General features: G+C 41.5%; 3 protein-coding genes across 3 annotated transcripts; 2 read left to right on the top strand and 1 right to left on the bottom strand.

Annotated features, from left to right (window-relative positions):
• On the bottom strand, window positions 1-2,255 carry LOC114446142 (uncharacterized protein C11orf87-like). Its single transcript, XM_028421600.1, has 2 exons — window positions 1,809-2,255; window positions 1-1,434 (listed from the first exon to the last, which is right to left on the bottom strand). The coding sequence occupies exon 2, from the start codon at window positions 1,324-1,326 to the stop codon at window positions 898-900; it is 429 nt and encodes a 142-aa protein (XP_028277401.1). The 5' UTR covers window positions 1,327-1,434; window positions 1,809-2,255; the 3' UTR covers window positions 1-897.
• Window positions 2,256-10,157: 7,902 nt separating this feature from the next.
• On the top strand, window positions 10,158-13,978 carry psmg1 (proteasome (prosome, macropain) assembly chaperone 1). The gene is made up of 7 exons (XM_028421595.1): window positions 10,158-10,365; window positions 10,883-10,986; window positions 11,414-11,559; window positions 12,415-12,477; window positions 12,670-12,868; window positions 13,419-13,549; window positions 13,809-13,978. Exons 1-7 carry the CDS (start codon window positions 10,247-10,249, stop codon window positions 13,884-13,886), a joined length of 840 nt encoding a protein of 279 aa, XP_028277396.1. The 5' UTR covers window positions 10,158-10,246; the 3' UTR covers window positions 13,887-13,978.
• Window positions 13,979-14,521: 543 nt separating this feature from the next.
• On the top strand, window positions 14,522-19,869 carry ccdc15 (coiled-coil domain containing 15). The gene is made up of 10 exons (XM_028421563.1): window positions 14,522-14,909; window positions 15,231-15,374; window positions 15,513-15,629; window positions 16,243-16,353; window positions 16,465-16,587; window positions 17,200-17,319; window positions 17,405-17,508; window positions 17,830-18,024; window positions 18,908-19,056; window positions 19,157-19,869. The coding sequence occupies exons 1-10, from the start codon at window positions 14,733-14,735 to the stop codon at window positions 19,204-19,206; spliced, it is 1,290 nt and encodes a 429-aa protein (XP_028277364.1). The 5' UTR covers window positions 14,522-14,732; the 3' UTR covers window positions 19,207-19,869.
• Window positions 19,870-19,992: the final 123 nt, after the last annotated feature.

Genomic DNA, 19,992 nt, shown 5'->3' with positions numbered 1-19,992 from the left:
CTATGGTACAATATGAAGGATCAAAAAACAAAACAAACAAAAAAAAGACTGGCTTCAACTGTAAGCCTCTGTTGGAAGAATTCTCATTTTATTACATGTCAGAGAATACATTATAAATACTCCAAAAAAAATAATACTGTATTAGCGCTAAAACTCACTATCTGACACTCTAAAGAGGAAAAAAAAGTCTTATGTGCATAATTACAGCAAAAAGGTCTTGCATCCTGTCAGGCTAATTATCAGCTAGATGTCTAACTAGACATTGGAGGACAGTACTTAATGCAAATATGCTAAGTCACTTAATTGAAGGAAAAAATACTACGCAAACAAATAAGCCAGCCTATATGCAGCTTTGCACTGCCTAACAGCACCACAACATCCATTATAGTCTAACTACATACTGGTAGTGTGTCAGAGGACATGCCAAGGAAGATCAGCGAGCCATTATGGTCTGTGTTGTGTCACCATCTCTAAATAATTCAACACAACTGTGTGTCACATCCCAGGGAGGGTTTAAAGTTTAAACATCTTTGAGGTTTAAACGACGTTTTTGTTTTTTTTAGGCTGCAGGAGGAGGAGGAGGAGGAGGAGGAGGAAGAGGTCCAGGAGTCAAAGCAAGCAAATACTTTACACAGCCCCATAAGGAGTTACCGTTGGCTAAATAGGCTATTAGGAAGGTGTGTGTCCACACAGCTACCCTGCGTGTCACTGTAGTATTAGTGTTACCTCTAGGCCTACTAATCTGCTCAGTATTCTGCATTTTTTTTCCTACTGATTCTAATCATCTACAAGCAGCAGAGATGGGTGTGGGGTGTGGGGTGTGGGGTGGGTTCTTTGTGCCTTATTGCTTTTCCTGTTTATTCCACAGTCTCATTCCCTGAAGTTGCACTAATAAGTTTAACAGTCAAGAGGAGCTGCCTCGTGCAGCTCCTGTTTGTCCTCCGCCTCCACGTCCACGCTCTCCACGCTCTCCACGCTCTGGCACGAGAGCTTCTCCTCGCATCTCACCGGTCGGACGATGACGCACGGCCTCACGGACTCCCCTCCGCTCGTCCCGGCGCGCGCAGGGCTGCGACTGTCGCGCTCGTATTCCTCTTGCGCGCGCTGGATCTTCCTATTCCGAAGCTTCCTCTTGTGGATGTGGAACGTTGCCAGGGAAACGAGGATGATCCCCACGAGCACGGCCACCAGCACGAGGAGCGCGAGAGTGGAGGAGAACGGCGGAAAGAGGCTGAGCTGCTCCGCGCAGGTGCCGTTATTGACTTGGCCGTGACAGCGGTGCGGCGGCACCGACAGTCCCGAGGCCTCGGCGGTTCTGGCTGTCATCCGGTCCACCTTTTACCCGGGCCACTCTTGTGTCTCTCTCTGACCCCAGTTACCCTTCGTGCTCTCTGGGCTCAGCGTGGTGACACCGGCCCGCGCATGTGGTTGCACCTGCACCGAAAAGAAGACACATGAGAGCCGCTAGAAACCACCAGAAACCCAACCCAGAAACCCCTCATTAGCTGATCCAGACTAAAACCAATAATCAATCCATGACCAGAATTCAACGTGAGAGGATCCTCTGAATCTCACTGTTAGATAAAACCTTCCAGCCTATAATAATGGAGAATGCGGTTCGACAAACGGACGCTGCTCTGCTGGTAAAAGTCGGGACAATACATCATCTATTGTAATGTGCGGGGCCCAACAGAATCATCCTCTCCTGCGCTCCACGCAGCTTTACGCAGAGGATAATGTCTGCAAAAGGCTCCATATCAAACCTGTATGTTGAAGAAAAACCAGGGAGGAAGATGCTGTGGTCTTACCTGGTAGAAGAGTCAGTGCGGGAAACAGTCCGTGAGTGGAGAGCCGATGTGTGTAAATGGGAAAACTGGATCGCGGTGACGCATTTCATACAATGTGATGCTGCTGAGCTCCGATCATTCAGGACGCTTTGATTGCCGCAATCCGCTCAGCCTGCATCCAGAACAGCACTTCTCCCAAGCTTAAACACTACAAGAAGGAGAAAATAAATCTCTCACTATGAATCAAAGAGGGTTTTCTAAAGAAGAAAAAAAATGAGATGAGAATAGATCTGTGTCTGGATTTCCTTGAAAGGCGTCCCTCCTCCGGTCATCCGCTGCTCCACTCAGCATCTGAATGAAGAGCTGCAGCAGCATTAAAGGTCCCGTATACCAGTCAGCTGGCAGGGCTGTGTGTGTGTGTTTTTTTTTCCTGAGGTGTAGCCCATGCATTACCAACACTGGAGTGCGCGTGTCTCCCTTTTAATCATCTCATTGTGTATAAATCCGTATTAATTCAGACCAGAATCGAACCATATATGAACACAGAGAAGTTTCACAATTAGATCCTGCTCGGTTCATTCCTGAGGGTGTGGTCAGTCAAATACTACGTGATTTAAAGCCTTATTATGAAGGTGAAAATGCACAAATTAAGCAAAAATAACGCAGTTTATTTTTAGCATTATCCACACATAGGAATACAGGAATATTGGTTAATATTATTCATCTCAGAGATGAGAAATCAGACCAATAAATACCCTAAAAATCTCCCAGGGATCAGTTTGATCAGGGTTAATGTCAATTTCACACATTTTTAGGTTTTATATCTGCTTAAAGCAGCAGTCACAGGCCACAAAATGACAATTTCTAACACTTATACTCCCCCTTATGTGCACCCAGGAGAGATTTTCTTGCACACTGAGGGGGATGTTTTGCTCAGAATCCAGGAAATGCTCCAAAGAAGACGAGGAAGAAGACGCTTGTTTGGCCCTTCTGGCACTCTTGTTGCACAAATATCACTCAAAAGATTTCAGTAATGTCTGTGATGAGCTCATCTCCTCCCTGAATGGAAGATCACTACAGGCAGTGTAACATGAAGTCCAAATACAGCTGGTGAACACAACGAGGTCGCACCTCGACCCACTCAGGCTTTAAAGCATTGTGGAAATGAGTCACTCAAATTAATTCTTACAACTGAAGAGTTCAATGGTAACAGAAGTTTCTCATGCTGTAGATAGATGCTACCTTCCCATGATGCAATGGGCAAAAGAAGCAGAGGCCTTGTTTAAAACGGTGAAAACAGAATTTTGCTATAGATCTGGAAGCAGCAGAAAACAATCGATTAACCTTTAAAGAAAACATTTATGAAGGCATTACACTGAATTTGTAAGAAGGCAACCTCCCTTGCTGGTAAACAGTGTTAGATAAATCAGACGTTAACCCTGTGCTGTTCATTCAGGGGTCAGAGGTCCAGGAACGGAGGCAGCTGTCCAAATGTGCCGATTCTTGTTGATCCTGTTGATGTCAGCGTGCTCTGAGCCTGCTGCCACAGCACATCACAGTGTAAAACACTGACCAGCAGCGCATGATCAATCCTATCATCAGAATTGGGTGTCAATATGTAATGACCCTGCAAAACCCTGGATTACTTCAATCCCTGCTGGGCTTCAATATTAGCTTTTCAGCACCTGTACTTGCTAACTAATGCATGCTTGATTAAAATAAAAGCTCATACTCAATAACATTATTGTAAAACCAGCAGTTTTAGCCCTTGTTTGGTCAGTTCCAGCTGTTAAATGCCACACAGTGCTCACAAGCTTGTTTGTCTGGTACACAATTTTAAGACATTTTTACCCACAGATTAAATCTGACCAAACCAAAAAGGCAAATTAACATTCTGGAAAACCAAAATAATAAGTTAGGAGTCTCTATAAAGCCCCATGGCAGCCACAGAGATGCATGTGGGATCCTTTCATCCAGGTCTGCTCAGACCTCTGCTTGCCTCCCAGCACCCAGTTTGCAGAGTAATTAGTCCAGAAGGTCCAGTATCCCTAGAGAAAGTAGCCTGGAATGATTCAGCCTCTTTGTCCCTGTGACAGAGTCATCTGAGAACGTACAGTGGAATGACTGTGTGTTGTGTCTGCACTGCTGCTCATGCTGTCTTTCACGTTTGTGCCATTGAACCATTTCCAAACACCCAGATTCTGTTACTTTCAGGGGTTAAAACCTTGGTGTGCTAAGCAGCTGGCATGGTTCCACCACCCCTCTCAGTCCAGACCTATATCTTCTTGGGGATGAGTCTCATTTACCAAATATTTAGAGTAAAGTGATTTTTCTGTTATTATGGTCACAGCATCCAGGATGACACTGGAAAAAACCGGCAACAGCCCCATTGTGAAAGACTGGATCAATGCAAATTGAGTCCATCCCACACAAACCAAAAAAGCAACATGAATAGTGGGACTCACAAAATTGGTTGAGGGAGGTCAAAGGTCATCACTGTTTTGCCTGTAATTTAACAGATAGAGAGTGTTTTAAATTTTTTAACAGTGTGTCCCTAACTCAGGAAATGATGATGATAAATCTTCTGATAAAAAGATCACGGGAGGACATTTTCTTATCCAAACTGTCAAAAGGACAAATCCTCTGTGTTTTTCAAGCATCTATGAGTCTAAACAGAAACTGACGGAAATCCATTTTTACAGTGCAGTGGCTACAGAAAGGTTACAGCTGTGTGAAAACTAAGAAGAAACTATAAGTTAAGAAACTATAAGTTTTCAGCCTCAGAAGTTCAGGTATTCAGTGTATTTTTAAACTCTGCTTACAGCAGAATCTGAAATCTTTAAGCTCTGATTTGTTTTTTAGATTTTGAAGCATTGAGCTGAGGGCGAAGTCGATTATTATGCAGCACATTCAGAGTAAGACGATGTCATATTTTATGGAGGTGAGTGGTATTAACAGCTAAAAGCAAAGAGGAAGATTTAATCAGATAAAGGCTGCTGCACTTTTTTTGGTATTCGCAACACAGAGCGTCCAGGATTTCTCACAGTAATTTCCCAGTCCTACTTGTGGACATGCTCCATCACCAGCAGGGCTCCATGAAAAATGAATGGCCTGGGAGGGAGTGAGGGTCCCTGGATGATGAACTCGCTGTAGATGAGTGCATACTGAAAGATTTATGCAACTATTCAGGCACAGTTTAAGACGTGGCATATGTTTGAGGGCTGTTAAATGGAGGGTGATTATAGCACTTATTTTAATATTAATACAGGACATCTCAGCTGTCTGAGTCAAACTGACCCACGCTAATAAAAAGAAAGAGGGAAAAGGTACGGGAAGGACTCCATCAAGGCCTCTTCTGATAAACGTGTCATCCAATCAGATTGGAGGCAGAAGTATTTATACTGCGGCCTCCTCCTGCCTCCCTCCATCTCTGTCCAAGAAGTCCGTGTCCTCTGTAGTCTGGATGTGATGAATGGAGATAATGGCGTGCACACACACACAGTCTCTCCTTGAAGGCTCTCATGGTTGTACACACAGAAAGTGGTTGTGTGAAGAATGAAAAGAGAACCCGAGAGAGAAGTTTAAACCCTGTCCAATTTCACACCTCTGCACACTGTATGCTGTCTGCCCAGCACCAAACAGCAGTTGGTTTAACTGTGTTTTTTCACTGCCTGCTGAGGCTGGAAATGAGGTTGATGAGAAAACGAAGTACAACAGTGACGTTGTGGTGCCACAGATAGAAGCACAGTGAGTTATTCTTCTGTTTTTTTAAATATAACAATACTCATTAGTGCAACTTTAAAGCTGCTTAAAACTTAATCAAACTCTATTTTTGGTCGACCGAAGGAAGTAACTCGTCGTTTTAGCTGCTAAATATTGCAACTATAACTTCTCCTACATGTTTTATTTTGTTTAACCTGACTGAGTGAACCCAGCAAGAGATGCCGTGTGCACGCACCCTGTCCTCCTAATCCTAAAACAACCCAAACACTGCCTGAAATACAGTTTTTTTCCCCTCTTCCTTAATGACCCTGTACCTCATTTGCCTTGTCTATTATTGAGACATATTATTCTCTTTCTCTGCAGCTGGTGTTAATCAGAACTGCTAAATGTGATGAGAAAGGTTTGTGGGTCTGAATACCAAACATTTATCCATGTGTTTATCCTGGTCAGTGTGTGTGTGTGTGTGTGTGTGTGTGTGTGTGTCATTATTCGTCTTGATATGAAGGAGCTGATATCTTTAAAGCTGCAGGCCATCTCCGAGCAGGAACAGTCTTCTTGATATTCCTTCCACGCTCACACAACTGCTTTCACTGCAAGTCTCTGTCAGCAGAATTTCTAATGAATTGCACAAAAGCCAGTTTACCATGCATGCACTCATGCACGCACACACACACAGAGCAAACTCTCGTTTGTGCACAGCAGAAATAGCTGGAGGAAAGAATGAATGAGTGTCGTGCACATGCAGGAAGAGGAAACATCTTCCACAGAGTGATTGTTCTTTTTTCTTAATGATGACCCTGTCACCAAACATTACAATGTGGCAGAGTGTGTGTACATTCATCATATGAGGATTTTTACATCTTTACACCCCAGCATGGTTTTTTTTTCATTTTGTAAATGAGATCAGTCACACACACAGATACTCTGCAGACTTTTCCACTGGCCGCCAGGCAACCTGGACACTGACCCCTGGAGACTGAATATATACATATTTTAGGTCAAAACCAGCAAAAACAAAAAAGAGAAAGAGACACATGGAGTGGACGTACAATTAACTCTTCGCTGAACTCCAGTTCTATGTGTTTGTTTTGTTATTTTTACCAGTCGATTATAAAGAAATCTTTTAACCTTGTATTTTATTTGACGTTAGACGCAGTAAGACAGGAACACTGTGAACAGTATAAGAAAAGGATTTTGATAAAAAGTCAATAAGGTCACGCAGTCAAATAATCAATATCAAGTCTTTGTGACTCAATAATTTCTGAACCTCATGCTCTCCACTGTTGCTCATTAGTCCAAGCTGATTCATAAAATATTAACCTCCATGCTGTTTGTTAAAAACCTACACGTGTGATTTTAGATCATTTTAGACCATAACGTCCTGAAACATATCAAATATCTCCAAGATTTCTTCCATTATTTCAGAAATATCCATCAGAAACTAAAAAAAAGGTTCACGTCTTTATTTCCTAACTTCTCTTTGCTGCCTTTAAGTAAACAAAATGGACTTTTGCTATTGTTTTTAAATCCCTGAATAGCCTCGCTCCCTCCTACGCTCATGACATACTGAATACACACCAGACAGATCCCTTCCATCCTTAGGCAAAGGTCTCCTCGCTGTACACTCAGAATAAACTCAGAATCAAATCACAGTGTTTGCAGTTGTTCTTATTCTATTTATACTGTAATACCTCATTTTTTTATCTTATATTATGATCACAATGATTTAATTAGTGCACTTGCACTTATTTTTCAACAACAAATAGTGAATTTCTCTCCTAAAATTATCATGTTGTGTAAAATGTCTCCCCCAGCAGCTTTGTTAAACCAGTCTTTTTCTTCTGGTACATCATCAGTTCAACTTCCCCACCCACCTCCAGGCACTATGAGCGTTATCAGAACCCTTTCACACTCGCAATCACATGAATAAAACCCACACCTTGCTCCGGAGTGATCACACCCACAGCTGATGAACAATGCTGTTCCTAAGCAACTGTGTGGGGTTTGCATGTTCTCTGTGTGTCTGCGTGGGATTCCTCCAGGCGCCTCACTTTTCCTCCCACAATCCACAGACATGAGTCGGGGCAAACACTTTTAACTGTACTCCTACATGAGAGAATGTTTGTAGGTGGTCAGATGGGATGAGTGTTTTGAGGCTTTCCAGCTCAGGTATATAATTGGAATGGATCAACTTTAACCCTCTGTGAAAACTCTCAGTAAAAAACACTCCACACTCCTCCAGGTTTCGTCATCTGTACGTTGAGAGGCAGAGTTTCTATATTCAGTGAGTGTTGAAAGCTGCAGTGCTCACTTTAATTCAGTTCAGTGTTATCTGGAAGAATCTGATGAGACACATCAGACTGAGTCTATGGGATTAAAACTCACTTTTCCTTCACTGCTCATTCTTGGACTTCCAGAATGTGGTCCACTGCCACAATGATGGCACGATCACTGTTAAAATCACAACCAGTGGGCTCCTCCTCTTGGAGGAAGAGGTAGAAATCTACATGTAGTAAAGCAGCTACTGGCAGCTGTCACCTCAGTGGGCTGGAGTGTTGCTGTGATGGATGATCACTCCTTTTATTAGCTGTCCAGGCGAAGTCTTGTTAACTTTTTCCCCACAGCTGTGTCAGAGGTCGGTGTAATCAGCCTCTGTAACAGTGTGACCCCTTTCCATGAAGTCCACTAGCAGCACACCCTTTGCATGCCCTGTGTTCTGGCTGCTTGCTGCAAGATCTCTCAGGATCTGCCTTAAAATGACACCTGCTTCTCATCAGACCAAAGGTGTTTCGGAGCTTACACCCCTCAGCGAGGTACCCAGCTCTGTGGCCTTCCAGGAGGAGGTTCCTATTCCAGGCTTTTTATGACACAGGGTCCTAATGGACCTTGTTCAGTCAAAAACCCTCACTTTTTTTAAACTGACAAACCTTGGGCCAAGCATTTTTTTTAAATATCTGTTTTGAAATGGTGGTTAATGAAGTACCATTTCAACCAAATGTCCTTAATCCTGGTTCTTCCTCTGATCAGACATCTAGATCTTCATCCTCTTTGAGACTCATCCTCATCTTTTTTATGCATTTTTAAAGTATAGAAGGAGGCTGTACCGTACCTGCCTTGGCAGCACCTGGAAGTAGCTCACTATCTCTCTGGTCTGGAAACTGTACAATATTGTGTCATTGCACTTGAATTATTTAGACAGTTGAGAGTTGCGTTAAGATGACTGCACTTGTCTCTGGCAGTGAGAAAGGATCTGGTGTGTGACTTTCAGATAGACTTGATTTGGATGTTTTTGTCCTCTGACAGTCTGTCCTGCTCCCTGTTTTAATAGACAGTAAAGTGGTGACATTCCCTCTTCGTCCTGTTGTTGACATTTCTTTCTTGTCTTGAGCCCTGAAGGCTTTAGTGTTTGTTAAGCTGCAGAACATCCCTCCCACTCGCCTAGCTCTCCCTCTCCCTCTCTCTACTATCAATTATATTAACAGCAGCCCGAAGCTTCCTCCAAGCATGTTGCTCCATTTTGTGACAGGAAACCTTCCTGCTGTTACTTTATGGCCTACTGCTACATTATCCTGCTACGCTGCTAATAGAGCTCACTCTCTATTCTGCTCCAGGCTTTGCCCCGCAATCCAATTTGTCTTTCCAACACCAGACATTTTCTGGTGACAATGAAGCTTTTTTTTTTTTTATGGCCGTGCTGATATCATCACATTTCTGTTTGTCCCTCATCTCCCAGGGCACAGCTTACAGGAAAATAAATTATACAACACAATAGAAAGGATGGACGTTCTGCAGTCAACTTGAGGCCAATTTGCCCTAACATGACTTGGCTTATGTTTCCATCTAAAGATGATCTGCCAGCCAGCATCCTTTCTGAAATGATGTTTTCCTGCTTTCTTCCACTCGTTTTAATTATGTATTACCAAGTAAGAAGCCGGTGGAGTCATGTGGCATGTCAAGTTTACCCCTGATTGGCATGGAGGGCCAAAAATAGCACACCAACTCTTCCCTGCTTTAATTACTCATCATATTCATAGTGATATGCATTGTATAACTGCACACCAAGTGAATTCACAGAGGAGACACAGCCTTAAATCATTAATTGATTTAAAGGGAGCAGCTCAGGCAGAAATACGTTGGAGGCTCCTGCAGCCCTGAGCTTTGAGCTTCCCACAAGGATTGTGGAGAGTGATGGTGTTGCACTTCTCTGCAAGTTGCTTGGTTTAAAGTATTTCTGTGCACTAGATGGTAAAAATGTGCTTAGAGGATAGCTTTACGTGTGTTTGTGATTGCATATCAATATGGACACTGAAATAGCTATTGATTATAGGCTACTGTAATCAATTCTTGCATTCATAGATTAACAGTATTCCCCTGTGAGAACAATCTACATTATGTGTAATTTTAGCTTAAATTTATTGAAATGTGTTGAAGTGTTTTTGTTTTGTTTTTTTGAGTGTTTTTTGATTTTTCATATATATATATATATATATATATATATATATATATATATATATATATATATATATATATATATATATATATATATATTTACCTGATTTACCTGAAATATATCGAAAATGAATTGCATAGATTTGAAGCATTTATTCTGAAGTGCTCGGAGGTTAGGTTGCGGCTTTTATTCTGAAACGTCTTTGCGGCGGAAGTAGCGAATAAGTGTCATGCAGGCGGTTCTGAATCAGTAGGTACACTTTCACTTTACGCACATAGCAGCAATTATGGCAACTTTCTTCGGAGAAGTGCTGTCTGTGTATTCTCGAGCTGTTGAAGAAGACGACGAGGACCTTGAGGAAAACGAAGAAGATGAGCAAATCCGGAGAGAACTGGAGGAAAAGAGGTATATATATATATATAAAAAAATCTTTAGCATGCTAGCATGAGGGATACAGGAAGTGAAGAGACAGAACGCGTGGAATATTACCTGTAGAAGTTACATTAATGGAAGAAATGCAGTTAAGGTGTATTTATAGACGCACAACTGTATATGAACCTCTCTCTCACATTTTTTTTACCGGCAGCCCCTGGGCAGAGGTCTGCCTAGCTAACTGCTAATTGCTAACATGACACATGAAAAATCAGACGTGATTTTCATGATGTAAACATTAAGTAGCACTTCTTCTTCTTCTTTGAATATATATCACATATGTGTAAAAACATTACTGTCAATAACAATAGAGACAAAAATCTAAATTATACTTACACTGGGAAAAAAATAAACAGTTTATTTGGGACACCTGCCGATGTAAAAAAATAAATGTGGAATAGAAGGTTTAAAGGGGTTCGTCTCGTCCACCTAGGCACCTTGAACTCAACAAAAAGGTTCCTATTCTCTAACTCCTATGTCTCTTCACCAGGGAGGTCCAGCTGCACTGGAGCCCTGAGGTGTCTGACTCTCTGAGGTCTGGAAACAAGCTGCAGTGTTCAGACTTCATCCTCGCTGTGGGATACAACGCTGCTAGTATGTGGCTGCCAACTACCCTGTATGCTACACCGCATGTGATGAATTAATCTTACAGATCACATTAATCTTTAATGATGTCTGACTGTAAATTGGAGCATGGTGGAGATAAGTAGCAGCAGCAGATTTTCAAGAACTGTTTTTGGCGTTTTAGAAATGATGAGCTGTGCACCAACAGATTATGGTGCTTCTGTAAATGCAGCATAATCAGCATTAAACAATAGTAGGACTGCAGATATTTATTGTGTTCAGTATCAGTTAATTTACTAACTAGTTGATATATTATTTGTTTTCTATAAAATGTTACAAAAGTGCACAAAGAAGATTGAGGAAGTTATTTGGTGCTTCTGACTAAAATCACAAATCACAGACCACTTTTGTGTAGGTCATATAATTTCCTGAACACGGTGACAATCTTTCCTCACAGGCTTTCTGTCAGCCTATGTCCTCTCCTCGTCAAACTGGGACAAAGTTGGACATTCATCGGTGTGGAACGAGAGAAGTCGGGCTCTTAGTGATCAAAGCAGTGAGGAGTCAGCGTGCGTCTTCTACAGACACAAGGACAACCCGTCGGTGAGTGCCACACCATGACACTCAGGAATATGTCTAAGATTAATGGCACAGAAAGCAGCAGACTGTTGAGACCTTGATGATCATTCTGTTTAATGAGTTTGTGTCTGATCTATTTAATTTGTCTCAAGTGCTGTTGTAAATATTTACTCAGTTATATTAAAAGCACATTATTATGACTGCGCCTAGTTGTTGCCAGGCTACAGACAGAAGACGAAAATAATGTAAAATTGAAATGGGAAATCAGGCATCCAGAAGTTTCTACTGGAAACAGGAAATAAACGATTGCATGTTTAAAGTGTTTATATACATTTAGCACAATTTTAGTCTTGGTTTTGCTCAGTGTTAATTTTTTAAAATAATTTATTTGATACCAAAGTGTTTTACCTTGGTAATAAAGAAAGAATTCAAACTTATAATTGTAATAAAGAGCCCTGGTAGCCTGGTGTCAGATTGCAGAGTTCTATCCAACCCATGATTGTGTGAAGAGATGTGTGTGATTATTTTCTATCAGCATGGTGCCATTTGCACGTGATTTCATCAAGATAAGCGTAGTGAACGGCCTTGTGTGCTGCAGAGGAAGCTTCAGATTTATCACATGTGTCCGGCTGCAGGGATTTAATGAAGTGGAGCAGCTGTGGACAGCAGATAGCAGTGGCACAACTGCCCACTTATGTAGAGATCACTGATTTTCTAAAGCTCCTGTCATCGTAAACTTGTCATTTGTAACATGGTTTTAAGGTTTAAAGATCGTGTCTGTTGAGAGATTACAGAATACTGTTCTATCTATGATTAACCATCAATATTGAAGTGCTTTTTTGTCTTTGACCCACAAAAGTTGCATTTCTTTTCCTAAAGGTTTTGATGTGCCAGGTGACTTGCTACATTGCAGAAGACCAGTTATTTCAGTGGGCAGAAAAGGTACATTTAAATCATGGAATTGTGAATATTTTTTGGTGTTATATTGCAGACACATTTTGAAAGACAGCGTAATTATAGTTGTTGCAGGCCGAACCAAATGCAGAGGAGCTGTGATCTTCTGAATATCTTTGAAAGTAGATGAATGTAAAGTTGTTACGTGGGCCTGACCGAGTGCTCCTCTGTCTTTTGTAGGTGTTTGACTGTCTGCAGCATAGAGGACTGAATGTCACTGTGCTGTCAGATTGCTCTGTGGCTGATTACAAGACAGCAGACTATCTGTGTGGCAGCTCTGCTCCCTTCCTGCGCTCTCTGCACACCAGTGCTTTTAGTAATCAGCATGTCTGCCAGTCACTGGAGCAACCCAACATAGTTACCGGACTTTCAGCTGCAGGTACACTTTTCCCTAACTCACTTGTCTCGAACTCACATTCTATTTACCTCTTACAAACACACACACACTGAAAAATCTCTGGATGCTGCACAGCTCGGCTTCAGTCTGTCATATTAATGTGCATGTTTACAAGAAAGTCTCTTGATATTTAAGAGTTCTTTTAAGTTTATGAGATATAACTTCCTGGGTAGACTGTAAATAGAGCTTTAGCCATGGCTCTTCTGTCTGTAGTGTCCTTGAGCGAGACACCAAACCCAAATTGTTCCTGGTGTGTGTGTGTGTGGAAGAGAAACAGAGTCGCTTTGGACAAAAGTGTCTGCCAACTGAATGAAATGTAGTGCCATTAGGCTCCTCTCCACTCTCTGGGCACACATAGTCTTGCATCCTGATTTGGTCATTTTGGTTTTAGTGCACTTAAAGAGTCCAAACAAACAGATGCATCATCAGGATTAAGGCCTGGACCAGGTTGCACACCTTGCATCTTCTGATTTGTTTCATTGTGTTGTCGTCGCTTAACTTTGTGTTTCTCATCTTTGTGCTGTTTCATCAGTGCTGAACCACTGCCAGGTCCACCACATTGCCGCTGTTGTTTACCAATGTTACAGCGATGTTATTGGCCCCGATTCTGTCACCATGGAGACCTATAAGCCTGCACTAACCAAGCTTGGCAGATCCATACAGGTGAGCAGCTTTTCTTCTTATGTGAGAGGGCTTTTGTAAAGGTCACAAAGGAAGGATGTTGTGCACAAATATCCAACAATACCAAATTGCTCTTCTGGCTGAACTGCAGCTGATGATGTAACTGCAGGGTCTGGCAGCTAATGGGAATGAAGTTGAAAAGTTTAGCTTGCCTCTACATCATAGAAGTGTATGAGAGTTCTGTCACCATAAAATGTACCTGATAAACACTTTATTTTCTGTATTTCCTTTCTCTCTGCAGCTGGACACTTCTCCAAGTACAGATGTCCTCCGCAAGGTTATCAGAACCACCGACATTCAGAGTAATCTTTATATCTAAAGGTGTCCATGTTGCACACAATGCAGTGCAATTTATTTCTATTTTCCTGTAGCAATATTGTCATTTTTAATAAAAGAAACTTAAGTAAAGTCTCTCAGTGTGCATGTAAACATTTACTATCTGTTCACTACTTAGATGTTTACTTAAAACATTCATTTTTTTTGTCCAGGGAGATTCTTTTGAAGCTAAAGATTTTGTAATGGCTTGAAATTCACCTATCACCTATTATTCATCGTCCTGGTTGATGAATAAAACAGTATTCTATGGCATTGTAAGGAGTTAGTCAACTTCTCTAACACCTTGGCCTAGTGAAATGCTGTTAACGTTTCTGTAACATTTTGTATGAATTTTGTTAGATTGGCAATATCAAATTTTGGGATCTTTTTCATGTAGAACCACATTGTCATTGAAGCAGCACTTCTACTTGTTATAAGCAGTATTTATAGTAATATAATACTTAATCAATAGTTTAAATCAATATTATTTATACATTCAGTAAAATCATAATAATAATGCAAGCACATTTTTTGTACAAACATTTCAGTATGTACAACTGTGTATGTGAAAACTAAAGTGGATTTTATACCCAGTGTCTCCTCCTGTCCTGTAGGTGGCAGTAACGCACAAATGAGCTGTTTGACAAACCAGAAATGCTAAAAGAAGCTGAAGTGAGCGAAACTCAAACAAACCTGTTGGTGTTTACTGAGCTTATATACGCAAAGCAGGTAGTTTTGCTGTCGTTTAAACTGTAAATATCGTATATAACGTATCGTATCTGTAAGAACTGCTGTCTCACAGCAGCTGGTCACCGGAAAGCTAGCATTAGCTGTCCTAACGAGGCTACCAATGAGTGCTAGCAGGGTCATAGCTTCGACAAAGGCCAGGAACAAAGTTCCAGTGATCAGCATCAAGGAGCACAGACCGTCCAGAGCCAGCAAGGTGCTAGCTGAAAGGAACCCGGCGGTTGTGGCGGTGGGAGCCTGGGTGGAGGAGGGCGAACAAGACTTCACGGAGCACCCGAATGTGAGTTTGTTTTTAAATGCTAATGGAGGACGCCAGCTTTAACTCTGTTGCCAGATTACAGAGTGGCCGTTATTTTGGTTATGTGTGATTACATTTATTATTACAACAGAGCCCGGGATGACACGGTGAAGGAGTAACTCCCAAGTTGTTTTAACAGTATTAACAGTAGCCTAATTGTTCTATACATTATCATGGCATCCTCTTAAATCACTGTATGTCTGAAGTCATAGCTCACTGATGGGGATGCTGACACATTATAGCAGCAACATACCACTTCATCTCTTGGTTTTTGTCTGAATTATTCTGTAATATATTTCTCAGACTCTTGCTTTGCTAACTGAGGAGCTCCAGGAAGAAAAGAGAAGACAGAATGAGGAGAGTCTTCGGCGATTTCAAGATCAAGTACGCCACCGTGTGGCACAGCAAGCTCAAGTCTGCAAAAGGGGGCCCCAGACACATAGAGTGGTAAATATCACTTTATTTTGACTGTAAAATAAATCCAGTTGGAGTCAGCAGCATAGATAATGTGATGTATAGTTGAGCCCTCTGGTTGTCCCTGTCCGATTCTTCTCTGTAATGCCCCATACCTTTGTCTCTGTCTAGGTGACACCTAGCAGTAGAATCCCACATCAACATTATCGTGTTTGGACCCATCAAGAATCTGCTGGTGAGAAGCTGATGTCTCCTGTACAGCAGAGTGTGATGAGGAGCTCCCAGGAGGTGAGATGGCGTTACATACGTAGTATAAGTCATCAAAACCTTCTTTTTTAGGTTTTATTTATAGCTTGTTGGTGTTCCTTGCATATTTTCATTGTTTTATTGCTTTGTTATGACATGATAATCAGTTACTTATGGGTATAGTTTAAGTTTAGAATTGTACTGAGTAATTTAGTGTGTAACACCTTTGTCATTGCATACTTTGTCCACCAGAGGGTGCTGATTAGTCTGTCAACAGTTAATATTCCCACTACTTACTTGTACGTTTATTGGTAATACAATATTTTGCAGTATAACACACTATAAATATAACAACAACCAGTGTGCCTTTAAGTATCGAAAGCCATTCAGAATGGGTGTATGTATGGGGTTTGGGGAATTCTAGAGTTTAGGTCACCCAACTCTTTGTACTTGGACCGGGAGACCTCCAGCAAATGTTGGTGCTCTGCTGGTCTGGTGAAAGCCTAAAATCTCACATGCTTAATGTTTTATGTGGTCACAGTGACTAAAACATTTCTTGACAGTCAGGAGGAATTTGTTTTGTTTCCTTGTGTGACTTATAGAATAATGTGACTGTGAATAATCTGGACTATCATTTATTTCCAATGTTTTCCAGTCTAATGAAGGCATGAGGCAGGTCAGACTTAGACTGGCTGCCTGTCGGAAACATGAGGTAATGACATCAGACCTTCCAGGAGGCCAGTGGAATGTCTCTCCAACCAGACATGTGAGTGTCTTTGTCTTACAAATGGTTCCTCTTTTGAAGCTTTACTGTGATTCTGTGAGTTCCTGCATGTTTAAGGTTATAATTAGAAGCATTTTTCACTGCATCCAACAGAGAGATGGATCTGGTGTGCTGAGCGCAGAAGAGGTTGTTCTGGGAGAGGAAGAGGAAGAGGAGGAGAAGGGAGCTGCTTTATTCTTAAGCGGTCAACATGAATGTCCCCTTGTTCAGCAGAAGGTGACTGACTATCCAGGGTGCCTTACTGTTTCCATTCAAACCATGTTTGTCCTTATTTATTGCTTTTTGAGTTCATCTTACTGTGATGTGATACATCAGGAACAACAGGAAATCTGAAATCTTCATTTGAAGGCAATGCTTTTGCAGCATTTGCTTGTGCCACACACAGTTTACTATAGCCGCATACATAACTTTCGATCGTAGAGGTCCAATGAAACAAATGTGAGTTGGCTTTGTTTCTAGTGAGAGGCTAAAAATCCAACCGATGTAAAGTAGGTGAAGTCAGAAACTGTGTTATCAACCTCGTAAACCTGATAGCTGACAGCTTCCAGAGGGAGCCCGCATGGTGAAACTAGGTCATGTTACCACATGATCATTATGATCACGATGGGTGTGTTAATGATAAATATATCCATATGACTTCTAATTTCCCTCCAAACATCCTGAGAATCCCTACTACCTACCTTAAGGCTCAAACATGTATTAGTCCCATATTTATTTCTTTGTTTTTAGTTCAAAGTATGATCATTACTTAGGTCTGTTAAACTCTTTAAACTCTTATGTTTAACCTTGGAGTTATTAATAGTAATTTAGTGTTGTTGTGTGTGTCAGGTGAGAGGACGTACATTAATGGATGCAGATGAATTATACCCTGACCCTGGTTTCAAGTCTCACCTCGGAGTCCAACAGCCCCTGTGGCCTCTGGACAACCAAGAAGAACTGAAAAGACAGGTACACATCACATGTGTGCATGAAGATTACATTGTTTACATTCTGTCAGTCTGCACGTGACCAACAATGCAATCTGTTTCTGCAGCGACAGTATCAGTTCATGATACACCGCCGTCTGGCCATGAATACAGAACGAGAACAAGTAAAGGAGAACAAACAGCACAGGAAACACCTGAAGAGGACCGCAAGGTGAGGAGACCACAGCCTTTACACCTTCATCATCGCTTACTCATATCTATGTATAGGATTAAAGCTATGATTTGCATCTGTATCAGGCAATAAACCTCTGTAGCCTCTGTTGAACATACTACACTATAACTGAACATGTTCCATTATTTTGCTCAGCAGGCTGTTTCAGAGCGGTGCTGGTACCTCTTTGAAATCACACCTGTGTTAATTGACACTCTGAACAGTGACTCTGTGTAGATGCACTGAGAACAAATTGCTTCCAATGCAAATGCAAATTGCATTGAGGCTTTTGTTGAAATCTTGTACCCATATTCACTGAAGGATTAAGGCGGAGAAAGAGCAGATACGTCTGGAAGAAGAAAGACGTTTGGAGAGAGTTCGGCAGCTTGAAGAGGCCAGACAGAAGCTGGGGGAGAGAGAACTGCTGATTCTGGAGCGTCTGAAGCTTGAGGAGGAGGAGAGAGCGCTGCAGCTGCAGAGGAGACGAAAACAGGAGAAAGGGAAAGTAACCACAAGGTAAACAAGTCTGAGAAAATCCTCTGACTCATCTTTTTAAACATCCAAGTCAATTTTCAGGTCTTGAGGAGTACAGCTGCATATAGCTGCATATAAACGCTGTGGTCAGCACTGACTCAAGGCTGTTCCATACTCCACGAGAACAGAGAACAGAAACACGGAAGTGAAAAAAATAGTTCGTTTCGGCACGGAGGTACCATACTCCGCGAGAAGTGTGTGCATACGGCCCTCCTACGCAGCACACGTCACACACAAAAGGTTGACAATGCAATTGTATTGCAAATTGTGAGCACAGTCGTGGTTACCTGGCCTAACGAGCTGATAATGCTCAGGGAAGTGGGCGCATAGCATGACAATAGAAGATCAGTGTAGCTGACTGTATTTTGTGGGCGTAACGTCGACAGGGGGAGGGAGTTCTCTGCTCTCGTGGAGTATGGGTCCAGCTTCACTGAGCTGTGTTAAATTGATAAACTGGGCTGGATTAAAAGAAGTCAGTTTATCAGATTTTTGTGGTCCATTCCTCACCTTCTCTGCTGCATAGACAATCTGTAGCAGGGGTTTCAATGCTCTTCCACGGGGTTCCTTTGCATAAGATATATTGTGTTATGAAAGACTCTACCTCTTATGGCGAACAATGGGAAATGCCCAAAGTGTGTTTGGTCTCTTTGGCCTGATGTGAAAACTTCCCATTAAAGTCTGATGTGGATTAAAACCACTCTGATGCAACGTTGAGGTTGCATTCAGGGATGACTGAAGTAAGATGTATATCAAAAAAATACCATAATATATCAGTGTAACATAGTCTCTGTCTTTAATGCTGCTCTTTGTGTGGCCCAACAACACACTGTACAGAAAAACACTAATGCTGATTATGACTCTGCAGGTTTGTCGACGCTCTCAGAGCTCAGGTGAGGGAGCGCCTGTCTCAGGCGAAGCTGGAGCCTCCGCCTCTCTGTTGCTGTGCGTCCTCTTTCTGGGACTCCCATCCTGACACCTGTGCTAACAACTGCACTTTCCACAACAATCCCAAAGGTATTCACTGCACCAGTTACCACATCAACTTCTAATATCACTGAACTGTAATGGAGACTCACATGAACATGAAAAACAATAACATTTGTCTCTTCCACAGCTTATGCACAGGCTCTTCATTCAACAATGGTGAGTTTGGATTTACAGTAAAGGGAGCTGACAGTCTGCTGTGGGGTTTGCTATGACTATGTGATGTTGAGAAAGAAACTGTGCGAACTGTCCATGTCAGAATGTGATAAGAAGATTGATGTCCCAATCTATCTAGTACAAAAATACTGAGATTTTTGTGCTATTTTAGCGTCATTATCTTGTTATTTTTACTTTACCAACACTCACTGGTTTATGATTAAATACCTGCAGAACTACTGACATTCATCAGATTTAGTTTAACTTAACTGATCAGCACATCTTAACAAAGCTGTCATGGTGGCAATAGATGCTTAGTTTTATTCTGCTGTGTGTGTGTGTGAAATGATTTGTAGTAAGAAAAAAAAACAAGGTTATATTAAGAGAGTTTTGTGTATTTATTGATATTTAAGTAATGTGTACATCGGCATAGTTTTTAGTTTATCAATTTAAATCACTGGGACAGGTATACATTTGGAAAAAAATGTGCTTTTGTGGGGGATTTGCTGGTTGGTGTGTGGAATGTTTATAAAAACCTGTAATGTTTATCTGGTTCTAGACTGTTGTATGAAATAAACGGTCAACTTTGGACTTGTTTTTAACACAGAACGGAGGAAACAATTGAATTTAATCCCTTTACAACCAGAAATAATACGTTTTATTTTTGGGGGATTGGGGGAAAGGATTTTAATTTAAAACTAAATGTTATATATATATTTGTGTGTATATTTTAAAAAACGGTGATAATTTGAGGAGTTTGTTCCTGAAAATCCGATGTTTTAGGGGTAAAATATCGATTCGTGGATTGTG

The sequence above is a fragment of the Parambassis ranga genome, chromosome 14 (assembly GCF_900634625.1).
Source record: "Parambassis ranga chromosome 14, fParRan2.1, whole genome shotgun sequence".
Taxonomy (NCBI): Eukaryota; Metazoa; Chordata; class Actinopteri; family Ambassidae; genus Parambassis; species Parambassis ranga.
The sequence above is the reverse complement of the archived record's forward strand: the minus strand, read 5'-3'. Positions and strand labels throughout refer to the sequence as shown.